The 15785-nt window shown below is 38.1% G+C and overlaps 1 protein-coding gene across 3 annotated transcripts in view; it reads right to left on the bottom strand.

Moving 5' to 3' along the window:
* The window catches only part of RNGTT (RNA guanylyltransferase and 5'-phosphatase), a 194754-nt gene that overhangs the window by 21543 nt on the left and 157426 nt on the right, over nt 1-15785 (bottom strand). For all 3 annotated transcript variants that reach the window (XM_087777260.1, XM_087777261.1, XM_087777259.1), the window contains exon 14: nt 11044-11110. In XM_087777260.1, the coding sequence (XP_087633386.1) occupies nt 11044-11110 (67 nt within the window). The remainder of the gene's footprint in view (nt 1-11043; nt 11111-15785) is intronic.

Below are 15785 nucleotides of genomic sequence, written 5' to 3'. Positions count from 1 at the left end.
AAAAAGACCTAAAGGACTTTGTCCAAATACCTTTCTATTGTCTCATTCGATCAAAATAAATTTCTAATAGGGTTCAATTTTTATAATTTTATTTAGAACCTTCTTTTTGCATCTACTCTCTCTCTTTGACTATCATCAATTCTACTGCCTTTATTTCACTTGCCTATAGTACCAACAAAAGCCTCTATTGCAGAAAGGTCTAATGCAGAGAGAAAAGTCGAAGAACGGATTTCAAAAATCAGAAGAGATTAAAAAATAATTATTATGATAACAAATATGACATGAAAAGAATAATTTCTGAAGGAAACAATAAAGACACACAAATTTAGGACACTAGTTTCTCTGAGAAGACGATTATCTACAAGGAGTTTCCTAAATTGCCTAAAACTCTGAGAAGCTTGAGCGCACTGCTATACTGTTTGAGTATTGTATTCTAGTCAAAAGAAAATGCAAAGGCAACTGCATTTATGGAAACTAAGCGTGGGGATGTCCACATCAAAGGAAAAACAGTCCCTGTTGCAACTCAGCCAAGGAGCTGGCCCCATAAACAGCTGTTGTCATCAAGGTATCCTCAATTACTCAGAACAAATTATGCTCTCTATGTGCAGAGGCACACCCACACCAGGTTTGACAATGCAGTTATAACACGGGGACAGCTGTAGCGACAAATTACCATGTTCAAGAGCTTAAAATCATCATGGACAAATCATCCTCTTCTCTAAGATGATTTTTGTAAAACATAAGAAAGCAAAACAAAAAATGGTGCCGGCCCCAAATCGCCCATGTAACGGGAGCCAGAACACTCTCAAACACTGAAGCCTGGGAAAGAACAATGTGACAAAAAGGATGGGGACAATAGCAAAACACAACGTGCACTACAGCACGAGAAATCTGGCAGTTTTACAATGACCCGATCTGTTATTCCACTGTGACAAGTATGAGGGCTCAATGCAATGCAGATGAGAAGTATCTGCAATATCTATGCTCATTTATTGCTAAAACAAACCTCTCATTGCCAGTATCTTTCTTGGCAATTTTTAGTTGGTAGTGAGCAATAACTTTATGGTTCAGAGACGCAGCTTAACCCTTTTGTTTTGCCATCTCTTCAATATGGAAAATAAACGATTTGTCTATTAATGTGTTATTTTAATGAGACATAATCTGCATGTCCTAATGCTCACATTTATCATAGTATGTTTTCATACCACTGGGCATAGGAAAGCTACTGTAAGCACAATCTGCTTATCACTTTGAAAATCCAGTTTTCTGTATGACTGTACTTCTCAGATTAGTATCTGTATGGGGTGAACAGTAAATATTTGGAAAGTTACCAGGAAGGTAAGAAAGCAAATGAATTCAAGAAGAAGGAATGCTGAGACAAAATAAGAAAATAATGAAAACTAAAGTCTGATGGCACATATATTAGCTACTGCTGGTTTCAAATCTCATTATTTATCAAACGAAAGGAAACAGGACACTCCAAATCAACCATCCCTAATGCGATAAAAAATTGCTGGTTGGCTTAATCTCAGAGGCATTATGACAAAAGTACTCCAACCAAAAGAACCGAAAAAGAAAATATGAATGGTCTTAGGAACTAATTTTTTCTCCTTCCCTGAACATCTCTGAGAAAACGTCCGGCACTCTTTTTTCTGCCATCGCACTTTAGGTAATGGAAGATTGCAATTATTCCCCTCCCTTGCCTTCTCTTCTTCAGAGCAAAGAAACCCAATTTCTTTAACCTCTCCTCACAGCCCACAGGCTCTACCCTTCCTCATGAGCCCTGCAGGAATCGCTCCAGCAGGGTGACTTCTCTTGCACCGGGGAGTCACGAACCGCCCACGGTTACTCCAGATGTGTGTCTCAAATGCTCAAGCAGAGAATAGTGACTTTCCTTGGCCTGCTGGCTATGCTCTAGCTAACACAAAAGGTATGGTTGGCCTTTACCAGAGCAAGGGTGCACGGCCGGCTTGCGTTCAACTTGTTGCCGCTGGGACCCTCGGGCGCTTTTCGGAGCTGCTGCAGGGGCTCGTTCTGTCCCTGATGCAAACCCTGCATTTCTTTCTCTTAAACTTCACGAGGTTCCTTTGTCAGCACTTGTTTTTCTAAGCTTTTTGAGAAATGAGGTATTATTGTACTGATTTTTCTATTGCTAGGATGTATTTGTATTCCAAAGCCCAGGAAATGGAAGGCTTAAAAAACTGCAATCTGTTCATTTTTACAATACTCAAAAGCATTTGAAGATTTTTTTTCTTAAGCAGTTAATACAGAAGTAAATAGAAAACCCCAATAAATTAAGCTCTAAAATCAATTAGCTATTATTTTAACCTTTCCAGAAGGCTTAATTTACCCTATGCTTAGCAAGAACAAACTTGGATTGATTTTCAAAAAAAACTACTAGAAGCTGAAATAACAAAAGCTGCCCAATAAAAGAAAAAATAAAAAAGAAAAACATCATAGTCCAAAACCAAGCACCAATTATTCTATTTTATTGGCAGCAACAACAGAAAACTGCAGAGGTAATCTTCCTAATTCTGTGGACTTCTATGGAACACCACATGCTTTACAAAGAACAAATTTTTTAACTGAATTCATAGGCATAATCATGACAAAAAACAAAATGGGGACTATCTGATCCATCAGAACAGAGGAATTTATAAATTGTAGCTCATTAACATCTCGTTCTTAGGGGCAGCAATTGCGAGAGCATACAAAATCACTGCTTCAGTTTTTGCAGCGCTCATGCAGATTTTCTATTTGTTCTTCTGTTTACATCACCAGTTCCAAGGCTAGATTATTTTTTTTTTTTTTAGTATTTTTTTTCCCATCAGTGTGTCTATAGAGAGTAAATATGCCCACCGTATGCTGGCATTTACTGTAATATAAACGTACACATAAAAATATATGACTATTCATTTATACTATTGGTGTCTTAACATTCCCAGGCAGGACTGAGGGCTCTAATATTCCAGGGACTATACAAACACACAGGCAGTCAGCACCCCTTGCCCTTAAGAGTTAGCAATTGCTTTTGAGAAAAGCTGCAACAAAGAATGTCAAGATGTAGAGAAATGAAAGGAAGTCAAGGGATAAAGAACTAAGCCATGCGCTTTTTTCTTTTCTAATTAATTCTCAAAGTAATGGTTCAAAAGTATTCTATTTTCAAAATTAGCTGAATTTGCTACCTTTAACAAACATGTAACTTAGGAATGAGCAGTAGGTGATTTCTTGCTAGCACCTTACAATACTTTCTAACTTGCAGTTTGTTCAGTAAATTCTCTGTAGCACCTCCCTCATTTTCGTTATAAGATATAAACTGTATGGGTAAGGCAGGTTTTTTTTCCTGTTACTGCTGTCACAAATTCAAATTTTGTTTTTTGTTTAGGACACAAAGTCAAAGAAAGGCACCTTGAACTTGGGACAGAAGATTGCAAGATGTGTAACCACTCCAGGTTCCATCAGTTTTACCTCAAGTCCTAGGCTGCCCTCCTGAAAACCCTCTTGCTGCTGAGAATTAACTTTATTTTTAATGTAAAACCTTCCTGCATTCCTGAGGAAGGCAAACACAGCCCATAACCCTATGCCAGGTAACTTTTCATATATCCCAGACCATGTGAGCACCCTGGAGATAAAAACTGAGATATTGAATTTGACTCAGTCCTTAATGTGAGATCAGTGCAGAGGAAAGGAAAGAGTGGAAAAGGAGGACAGGTTCATGCACCAGAAGGCATTATCTCAGCATCGTGTGCCTTCCCATGAGAAGACTGTACGTTGTCATCTTGTAACAATAAACATTAGGAATAAAGCTTAAATTCCCACTCCACTGAGAAATTTATTTCGAAAAACTTTTAAAGTGTTGGTGCTAAAACTATTTCCACGTGTTGACTTCTGCATGACACACAAATATAGGTGGTTTCCACAACACGCAAACAGAATAAGACAAAGGAAGAAAAGGATTTTCTTATGCATCTTCTCAACAATTCCAATGATCAATCTCAATTCCAATGATGCCCAGTGCAGCTTCCACCTTTAGCAAGAGGATGTGAAAATCCTTCTGTAACATCCCACAAAACTCTATAAAACATTAAAGTCACCCACCAGTTCTGTTTGGGGACTGTTAACCATAATAAATATGATATTATTAACATTGATGACTTTATCCTAAAGATATAGTTTGAACTTCAGAAGAGGTAGAATATTACAGAATCATAGAATCATTAAGGTTGGAAATGACCTCTGAGATCGAGTCCGACCTGTTAACCTAACTGCCTGGTCCACCTCTAAACCATGTCCCTAAGCACCACATCCACACGTTTTTTGAATACTAACAGGGACTGTGATTATACCACTTCCCTGGGCAGTCTGTTCCAAAATATACAGCTTTATCCTCGTTTTGTGTGGTTTAATTCAGAGTGACTGTGTTTAATGAAACACAGGGACTCAGATTATCCGAGTTTATCTTCTTCTTTCACGGTCATCAAATCGTATAATTATCACATTCCTTCTCAACACTGTAAAGGTGTTTGTTCCTAGTGGAAGTTGGATCCAGATCTGTAGCTCTCAAAAGTATTCTTCAGCTTTCAGAATAAAATTATTTCTGTCCAGCATAATCCATTTGTTCTCCTATCATACTTTTCTAGTTTAAAATAAACTTCTCCCTTTTCTCTTCCCCTCACCACCTGTGTTAACTCTGCCAATCCGAAGATGAAATAATCCTTCTCTGACACCATCTTGCTAAGCTAACCAAGGAAGTTACCACTATTTTTCTTTAATTTGACAGGCCTCTGTGCAACCCAGTGGTGTCTCTTTCAGTTTGAAATCATTTGTCTTCAACGTGAACAACCAGAATCAAACACTTACAGATAAATCTGTACTTCCTTTCTCTCAGGAACATCTCACTCCAGAGATTCTAGGGCTGTATTTGTCGTCTTCTTCAAGCGGAAGGCACGACATCCTTATGTTTTATTCTATGGCATTTCACATCACACAAAAAACACTAACAGCACAAAATAATAAGAAGGGGAGATAGGCAACAAAAAACTCAGATTATGACTTCACCATGATAAATGAGAAATCTTTCCTGCTGTGGTAATGAACACAAAAACCTCTGTCAATTGTATGAAAGACCAGTAAGCAAAGCATTGAATAATTAGGGCACCAACATGCTCTTACTGGCTGTCAACAGGCACAGAGGGAAAACTTTTACATGTATTTTGCTAAAAGACGGTACAGATCACGCTGTTGTTATTGTGGAGCTCTGTCAGGACAGCAACTGAGTGTATGGGGAAACTTGGACTAATTCTCCTCCTAAATTTGGAGTAGTCTGAAGAGATGTACCCTAACAAGGTGCTCCATCTGTCCTCTGTGATTAGACAGTGGCAGTCCACCCAGCTCTGGGACCACTAATTGGTAGTTGAAGCCACTGTCACTCAGGGAAGAAAAACATGCCAGCTCCAGTCAAGAAATCAGCAGCTTATCCTAGCTTAAGAAACAAGCTCTTGAAAGCAACACGTTCACCAATTCATGCCTTTGCCCTCTTCTTTCGGGAAAAGATTGTTTTGTAAATTGTGGCCAATCACTTCGGTAATCATCTCCAGATGTTTAATAATGCTGAAGGAGTCATGAGTGAGGCTAGACTTCAGAGCCTGGTTCTCAGACATCAGTTCAGCCTCTATGTCTGGACAAAAGTAAAGCAGCTGTGTTGAAGATGTTTCAGCTCTTGGTAACATTACAGTAAATTCTCTGAGGCGCTGATAAGTTGCCTGCAGATCTTGAAGTAAAGGTGGATGGATTTGTATCTGGAGGGTCTACTGGTTCTGATGTGATATGATCAGAGAAATTGTTCTCGGGCAACCACCCGTTGCAAGGCCTCTCTGGCAGAGCTCCACTATGCTTCATCATGTTTTAAGTTAAAAATGTATTTGCCGAGGGAAAATGAGCAAATAATAGCTTAGAACCAAACTGCAGTCCTGGAGTGTAGGCGGTAGGTTTAGCTGTCTCAGCAATCAGCAATACTGTTCTCAAGTTTAATAAAATCACAGATAATGGCTACTGAGCTGCAAGTCAGAGGAGAGAGCTTGATGCCTTGCTAGTCCTTGTCAGCAAGACTGCTGTAACTACAGCAGCAAATTCCCCAGAAGCAAACTTAAAACTTTCAGAATCTTTCCACTGGGCTCCTACCATAGAAACAAAATACTAAGAACACATCACTATTTCCAAAATACTCTTTTCATCATAACTGTCCTCATATCCTATTAAATTGAACAATTCTATTTTGAACAAAGTAGTATTTATTATGAAACTTTTTAATAACTACTCTTAAAATACTAAAAATAAAATAGCAGCAATTAATCTTTATTTAAATGGTAATTTAATGTGTTAAGAGCCCAAAATGAAACTAGTCATTAGCTCAATAGTAAAGACTGCCAGAAGCTTCATTACTGATTAATAATGGAGAACACAGTGTACTGAAGTTTCCCCTAATCCCAGAAGCAACTAGGAACTGAACTGCAAAAACTTTCAATCCTAATAAATTGATTAAGCAATCATAATTTTCTTTATAGTTATAATTACTGGATATAGCATAGCTACATTTTCATACTTATCTACATTGATCAAATCTGTATTTTAAAAACAGCATATCATATATGTTATGAAGACTTCTTGTTCTGTAAATAGGTTAAAAACCCCATAACATATCCTTCCATCAGGTGACTATTAGGTATGTTAGGACAATGGATTTAGTTACTTCTAATAAACACAAAATTTCTATGATAAAATTTTTGCTTTAATAGTTTCCTTGCTAGCAGAAGAATACTAACAATATTTAGTGTAAATAGATTTAAGAAAGTTTGCCAGTTAATTCCAGCTGATGTCAATACTTTATCTTGCTGATTGAGATTGTCACTTACAGAAATCTTTTTTGTTTCATCCAGTTTCCAAGAGATATTTAATAAATACAACCACTTACGATCCAAAGAAAGCTGCAAATCACTGAATTGCTCCCAAGTTCTTTGAATAAATGCAGAAGTATATGACAGTAACTACTACTACTAACATAGCTACTTAAATGGGAAAAGATACAAAAAGTAAACCTTTATGGTGAAACTGTTCTACAACACCTTTGAACAGACACTAGAATTAAACAATAATTTATAATAATTTCATTTAGAAATAAAATAAAATTATTAAGAGGAACTGCCCTCTGTGAAATCGATTCCTTCAACATAACCTTAAAGAACAGCCCCTTGGAAATAAAATGTGAATTCATTGTCACAGCAAATTTGACTTTCAAATCACTAATTAATTTAGTACTCTCAGCAGCTAACTGAAATAGCCATCATTTTTATAAGCCACTGAACTTACTGAAACTCACTGAATATTACCCTAGAACAAGAGCAATCACAACCACTACGCAATAACTTAAAAGTTCCGTATCGTGAACTCTGTTCAAAGTAGCAACATACAAAATCTTGCAATATCTATGAACTAGCATATCATTGGAAAAGAAAAGTTCCAGGCAGATCCCTCTAGCCAGGAAAACACTCTTTTTTCCATTTCTTCTAATCTATCTGCTACCAGATACAGGATTCAAAAGCTTGAGGAGTGAATGCTTCACATTTCTTTTGTATAATGAAGTACAGAGATCAAACATCTATCAAGCACTACCACTGATACCACTCAAAGCAAGTCAGCAGGAAGAAGATCAGGTAATTTCATTTAATCTTACCAGTTCATCTATGGCTCGAAACATTATAAATGTTAATATATACAAATATTAATGAATTATTGATATTAGAAAGGAAGACATAGAAAAACCATCCTAGAAGAGATGTTAGTATTTCAGACTCTTTTCCCAGACTTGCCATCTACAGTCTTCATCATCAAAGTCACTGGTGCAATTATCTCCTGCACAGTTCTGGAAAATCAAACTTGTTTGCTTTTGGGAAGAGGTACTTTGATAAGGAGTTTCCCTCTTGGCAGTTTTGTAAATGCACATAAATTGAAACATGAATTTATGAGTACGAGCATGGCAGTTTCTATGTTTACTATGAATATTTCAAAGGCCTGGTAACATTCCTATTTGTCCAACTGGAAGCACAGTAAAATGCATTGGAAGTACTGCTGTATAGTAATGGTTCGCTTTGAGTAATAAATCTACACTGACAGAGGAGTGTAGTGGTTTGGGGCATTCCTTAATGCACACGTTGGGCAAGAAATGCCATATCTTGATAGAATACATAATACTCGGGATGTTTGCAAATGAACATGAGTGGGTAATTTATACAACAAGAGAGACCAATCTATCACACAGTGAGCAAAAGCAAATCTGAACTAAAAGGTTACAAAGACTCTGCCTTATATATATTCCAGGACCAAGTGTGGTTCACAGGTCTTTTTAACTGGTGGAATCATTAGCAACCACGTATGAAAGACCTGAAGAACTGCTGGGGGAAGAATGAAAGAAACTTGTGTCAACAGTTACAAAAGGCCATTGTACATCTATAGAGTACATAAATTTCTTTTCGCAGCACCAACTCTCAATGTGGATTACTACTCCCCGTTTTTGGTGCTGAAGATCTCTATGAAGTTGCGATCCCATCACCGTACACCAGTTCCTCCTGCTGTCATGCAGCCAACATCCTTCTAGAATCTCCAAGCAATCAGATAGGAGCCTCAATTAAAAAAGCTTATTGTTTTTGTTAACTGTATGCCATTTCCCAGTTGCAGCTAATAATACAAGCCACGGAAGAGATGACCCTGAGACAAATTAGCTTACCACTTCAAGATAACCTTTAGCATCTGAAACAAAGCAAAGCAACGGTGTGCAAATGTACGCCCACGTATATGACTACAGCTCCAAAAATAGAAGTTATATTTTATAGAGTGCAGCTTGTGGAATTAGCTTATTCAAATATGTCTATGTAATTCACAGTCATTTAGTGGATAATAAGCTTTGTTTTGCCTAGGTAGTAACTGAAAGGTAATTTGTATATCCACATTACCTATTCTGTGGCAAACACAACATTTAGGATGAGACTACACCAGTGACCTTTTACCAGAAACTCTAATATTAACCTACTTAAATTAAATGTATGTCAGATATTTATCAACCATTGTACCATATGTAAGGTAAGAACAGCAAACAGAACAGAAAATGTTATTGTGCCCATATCTTGAATATTGTGCCATTCCCTACCTTAAAAAAGGCAACAGCAGAAATACAGAAGGGTACGAAGAACAAAAACAGTGTTGATTGGAGATACTGAATGGTTAGATACAGGGAGCAATTAAATAGATTAAGTTTTTGCAGCTTGGAAGATGCAAGATTGGGGTAACGTGGAATAGAAGATAAAGTCAGGAATAGAGAATGACTGCTCACCATTTCTCCTGACATAAGGCCTAGGTTGAACCAAAATGAATTATTAGGCAACAGGTTTAAAAGAAATAAAATAATACTTTAACTCACAGTGATAGTATGGCTTTGTATGTTGAAAATTTAGTAGAAAATCCCATAGGCACACACAGGGAGGAAGGTCCAACTGAGTCTATTAAGCACCGGGATGCAGATACAACTTCCAGTAGAGAAGGCCCTGCATGCAAATTGCAGGAAACCCACTGCGTACTTTCTATTTATCCTATTTTTGCAGTCTTTCCCTAAGCATTTGCTAGTGATATGATACTCAGTCCTGCAGTTTGATCCTGCACAGCATCTGCTTTGCAGCCGTCCTGTGAACAGAAGGGCCTCTCCCTGGCTGCAAGTGATGGGAGGAATACCACTGCTGACTGCAAACAGCTGAAAACGAGTGCAGTATATGCTGCTTCTCTCTCAAATCCACTCAGTGAACCTACAAACTCTTCCCAGCCATGGGGAAAACCTTCTCATTTTGCTGTCTATTATTAGAAATGGATGGGGCAGGCGAGGGTGGGAATGGGGCCTCATTTGGAAGGGGATAACTGTATGAGAGAACTTTTATAAAGCATTTAAACAAGCACTATTCTGAAGGGTTAGCACCAAAAATATACAAGATTGATTGTGATGAAACTGCTTGCAACACAAGGTTTCATGCAAGAAACATCTAAATTGTTTGATTATGAGTCAAACTGAATAATATACATGTAGGAACTGGGAAGATGGCAGAAAAGGAACAGGGAAGATGAAAAGCATGCATCTGTTCATTTAAAGTAATTTTAAAACAGTACTAAAGTTTAAGTTAGAAAAAGCAAGTATTAGCTAGATACGGTTGGGAATACTGTTCTTTATATTGTAATTAGGGATGGCAAAGGAACACATCTGAGTTATAGAAATTAAGTTTCATTATGATGTAAAACAAAATCAAGGCTTTTAAAATTCTGAGAAGCACAAGCGTGTGCTCACCATGGAGGGAACAATGCTGCCAAGAGTGCAGAATATATAGTAATTACAGGTATGGTCTGGGACTTGGGAACATTTCAGCATTCTAAAACAGATACCACATTTCCACATCCCAGTGTAATGACTGACATGCTAATGCTTCCCTCTCCTTGTCCTAAGAAAAATCCCAATGAAACTCATCAAAATCAGTCCATATATTCTTGTAAAACATTTTTGTTTGCAAGTGACATGACAATAACTCATTAGCAACTGGCAATTAGAAATTTGAAACTATTATGGTTCAACTGAAGGAAAAGAAACAGTAAGTCAGAAAAGACAAATGATTTTCCAGCAATTGTATGAGTCTTTCGTAATAAATCTAATAATACTGGGAAAGCAATCTGTGCTTTTTACTGCAGTGTCTTCCCTGTCAAGGATCACTTAAAGAATTACAAGATTTCCAAAAGTGGCATTGTTTTAAAATGTTACTGACTTCTTTGACAAGTTAAGTACACAGATGTAACTAGAAGAAAACCCAGAATATTGCAAACATCACGAAAGTAGCACTATTTCCCATTATTTTTCCTAAAATGGTACTGATAGATTGAAGTTCTCTAAATCAAGACTTACATCATACAGAAGTTAAATAATTTAAATAGCCACCTCCCCCCTCAGCTTATTAGTCATACCTTAATTTGTGCAAAAGGTCTGTCAAAGTTTCCAACATAAAGAAGACCAACATTCTGGGTGAGTAGCCTAAAAAAATGAAAAAAATCTTTTAAGATATCACTTTACATCCATAAGGTTTTTTTTGCATCTCCAATAGTTGTTACTGAACCCTAGCAGGGTAACAAACCTCGTTATGATGGCAAGAGCTACCTTTGCAAAGTTGATTACACAATTCTATTTGAACTACTACAAAAAAGGAAAGATGCGCAGTAAAGATGGATGCACACTGGTAATTTGTGTTTATGGTGCAAGCAGCTCTTCAACAAAATCATTTCACAGGCTTCTTTGTGATGGATGTCACTCAGTAACACAGAAGAACAGCAGGTACGTGCCTTTTCTATTTATTAGAGACCATTAGAGACAAAGGGACAGTAAGAGAAAAGACTAGTAAACACACATTCAGAGCAGCAGGCCTAAGAGTTAAAATTTTATTAGGGCAAATAAAAGTACGAACAGTAATACAAATACGACATCACTACAAGTAGAGAAATAATAGAGAGTGCCTGCAATATTGTCTAATGGCTTCCTAAATAAGAAGAGCCCCAGATGCAGTTTGTGCCTGCTGTTCTCTTCAACTCTTTATAAAGTCGTTGCGTACACCACCAAGATCCAGAGGGACAGTGAGATAAGTTCACTCAAATGACTGTTGGTACTTCTGGAAAAGAGTTAGTTTGATTTCTGCATATACCGTGCAAGCCAATGTTATTACTACACAAACTCCAAATCCCAGAGGAACATTAGGGTGCCACTGCTATCAACAAGCAGACAAGAACATCACTGGCCACTGGAAAGCTTAGGAGAGCACTGTGCTGTTCAAACTGGACAACCACAATGTTCCTCTTTGCTAAGCAAAGGCACAGTGGTCATCCCCTCCACTTCAGAGGCTCCAAAAGCGTTGCACTGAAGTACAGACAACCCATAAGGAGAACTCTTTGATGACAGACCACTGAAAGAATTTCTGTTTTGACTAAAAGGGATGTTCAAAACCCATCATACTCTTCAGTTGCTCCAAGTTTTCATAAAGTGTTTGCTATTTTGTGTTTTCCTTCCATTTTACATCCCATTCACATTAGCAATAAGTCCTCACATATGGATTAAATTTCCCCCCTAACCAGAAATAACCAGAAAGCAAGTACGAATGTAGGCATCATTCTGCTCAAGTCTGACACGGAGATGTCTCTTTCTTTATATACTTCTAATTCATAGTGAGTTATGTTTTTTTCTATAGATATAAACTGGTTGTCATTTTCTAACTAATATCTCACCACCTCCAGGCCTATTTTCATAAACAAAAGAAAACAAAAGCTTAGACAGCAGTAAATCATTGTTTTGTCCTTCAGTTCACACAATGTACACATCTTACCATGATTTTGATTATTCCCAATTCTGATAACAATATGATATATATGACCTTAAAGTGGTTCACCAACAGTGGGAATTGGTGGAACTTGGCAAAATGGCAAAGTTGAAGCATTCACGTATATAAAACAAAAGTAAGAAGTGGTGTCGAACTGTAGATCATCTTCAAAACTCCTTTTGTAATTAGATACTGCCTACCAAAATTTCCTGGGCATTGACAGAAATATGCAAAGGAAGGAAAGACCAGTAAGGATCAGAGCAGATCAGCCACAGTACGGACAGGCAAGTGGCTTCCTCCCTTTGCCCATCAGCGTGCCTGACTCTGTCGGGAAGACTGGTACTGTTTTGCAACGGTTCTGCAGTACTGACACAGGGAAGTGCTCAGGATGAGCACGTCAAACTCATTTTCAGTCACAATAAGTCAAATTCATTCAGAATGCGGGTCTTCAGAGCTGAAAAAGCCAGCATATTGATCAAGTCTTCTCTTAGGACTGTAAGGCAAATTCAGAAAATATTTATGGGTTTATCTAAATGAAAAGAAACATAAGGGAAGTAATTAGCGGAAAAGGTTAAACGAGAATCTGTAAAAAGGATTCAGGGTATGTCACCATATTTGAGACAGGGGCACCTTAAAGCAAAAAAAAATTGCACATAATTTTTGTAAGGCAGAAAAGAAGAACAAAAAAATCCACTATCTGTATTTCTAGTAAGGGACCTAAAAGAAGAGAAGACATACAGTGTGATTATTCCCACGTGGTTATTCTTCTTCACGTTGTTTTCTTTAACAGATAGAAATGTAGGACCATTAAAAATCTGAGTCTTTAGGATGGCTTTAGTTAGAACATCTAGGGAACCTTAAGATTAATCTTTCCAGAAGACCCCACAGCAGTTTACACTGTTTAACTTGCTATCACTGATGTGCACCCAAAACCTGCAAATGTACTGCAAGGATTGCCTTCCTTAACAGGACCAATACTGACACAGAAGTACCTATTTATTCACCTTTCACTGCCTTGGCTGAAAAGTATTTTACTTATAATTTTTTATTGGTATTCACAAGTCACTGCAAAAAGGCAATGTTAATTCAATGCAATGTTAGGAAAATTTTTAGGGAATGGCAAGTTATTTGTAACTCTCCCTTGCTTAAATAAAAGGTCACGTTCATTGTTTCTTTAGCTTTCAAGATTCCTCTCAAGTTCTGAAGTTCAAAAGTTCACCAACAGGCAAAGCCAGTCAGTTTTCCATATAAGCACTCAATGAGGTTGAAATGAGCATCCCAATATGATCATAATTTAATGTCCTGAAATACTTGGGTTTTCTTCCCCTAAATGGTCTGAAAAATTAAAAAAAATTCCAAATCTCATGACTAGTATAAACACTTTTACTTCAAGGTCTTTCCTGAGCTCTCTTTGAGAGCAGCCCTGTGGAGAAGGACTTGAGGGTGTTGGTGGATGAAAAACTGAATATGAGCCAGCAATGTGGGCTCGCAGCCCAGAAAGCCAACTGTATCCTGGGCTGCATCATAAGAAGTGTGGCCAGCAGGTCGAGGGAGGTGATTCTGCCCCTCTACTCTGCTCTCATGACACCCCACCTGGAGTACTGTGTCCAGCTCTGGGGCCCCCAGCACAAGAAAGACATGAGGAGGCCCACAAAGATGATCAGGGGGCTGGAGCATGTCTCGTACGAAGACAGGATGAGAGAGTTGGGGTTGTTTAGCCTAGAGAAGAGAAGGCTCCAGGGAGACCTTATAGTCGCCTTCCAGAACTTAAAGGAGGCCTACAAGAGAGATGGGGAGGAACTCTTTATCAGGGAGTGTAGTGATAGGATGAGGGGTAACCGTTTTAAACTGAAAGAGGATAGATTTAGATTGGATAGAAGAAATTCTTTACTGTGAGGGTGGTGAGGCACTGGAACAGGTTGCCCAGAGAAGCTGTGGATACCCCATCCTTGGAAATGTTCAAGGCCAGGTTGGACAGGGCTTTGAGCAACCTGGTCTAGTGGAAGGTGTCCCTGCCCATGGCAGGGGAGTTGGACTGGATGATCTTTACAGTCCCTTCCAACCCAAACTATTCTATGATTCTATGACATCAGCATAATGTCTGTATTTCAGAGACTGAGCTCACACAGAAGAGTCTGCAGAGGGAAGCAGACTGCAGCAAGAGTCACTGCTGAGACTCTGGATAGGCCAAGCTACTGCAAGAGTGTTACCGCTCCCTCAGTAGTCACCAGCGGCAGTATCAAAAAATGATGTGCCACCGAGGAGAGAGGTGAGATACAGGAGTATGTGCCAATCTCCATCTCACCCATAGGAACTCAGCATGACTGATCTCTAAATTACCATTAAGATGTACTCCTCACCCATCAGAAAGTTCAAATTATACCTAGTCATTGTTATAGTTCTTCTTTACCGCAACACCAGGCTGCAATTTTTAAGTACCTAAAATTAACTTTATACCATAAACTTCAACATGTCTAAATTGATGCAGATATTCTCTCCTAATGTTCTGAACTAATTACCCTTTGCCTTTGAAGACTTTCCAATGGTAGGCAGGCTTGGTTATGAGCATTTATATGGTTTCTTATTCCAATGCCCTCTTTTAAAATGTCAGTCTTCTATTTCTTACCTAATTTCACATTCGCACAGTTCTATTTTCAAAACACTGTCAGTGGTACTCAACACCTAACCCTGCTAACAGCTGGACATCACCTGTAATTGGCCAAAATCAATACCAGCCTATGAAACAGTGGTGACAGTTTCACAGCACAATTATCATCTTTGAATTTCACCTTCAAATAATTACCTTAAAATTATGAGAAACCATCGTCAAAAATGCAAATCCCTACTGGCACTTCAGTACATTTACTGGAAAATATGTAGCAATATACAAAGTTGCCTCAACTGATCCGTATTGGCTTACGGATTGATGTGTATTTTATTTGTAGTCTCTTCCATTCAATACATTTATCAACACAATTGCCATTTTTTCTGTAAGCAGAAGGAAAGAAACATCATTCCAAGAAGCAGTGGTTCTTTAAGACGTGCTGTCCATACATAACATTACACTCCCCCTACTGCTGCTCCATATACCCAAGCGAGCAGACTGCTAGTCCAACATGCCTATTTGGGCTGTATCGTTATGCTCCATGCAAACAGCATAAAAACCCAAAAAGTATCAGGATGAACCGTTTCTGACTTTTGCCATTACAATGTCAAGGTCTTAAAGGACTTTCCAGCACCAAGAAAATGCTGCCATATAGTTTACAGCAAATGCCATATTTTCTGCCTTCAGAATCCTAGATTTGACCTTTTTTGTGATGCAAATCATACTTGTGTTTTCAAAAT

Source organism: Nipponia nippon, unplaced genomic scaffold (assembly GCF_047370975.1).
Source record: "Nipponia nippon isolate SJK-2023a ecotype South Korea unplaced genomic scaffold, ASM4737097v1 scaffold_4, whole genome shotgun sequence".
Classification (NCBI taxonomy): Eukaryota; Metazoa; Chordata; class Aves; order Pelecaniformes; family Threskiornithidae; genus Nipponia; species Nipponia nippon.
Note: the sequence above shows the minus strand (reverse complement) of the source record. Positions and strands in the feature narration are given on the sequence as shown.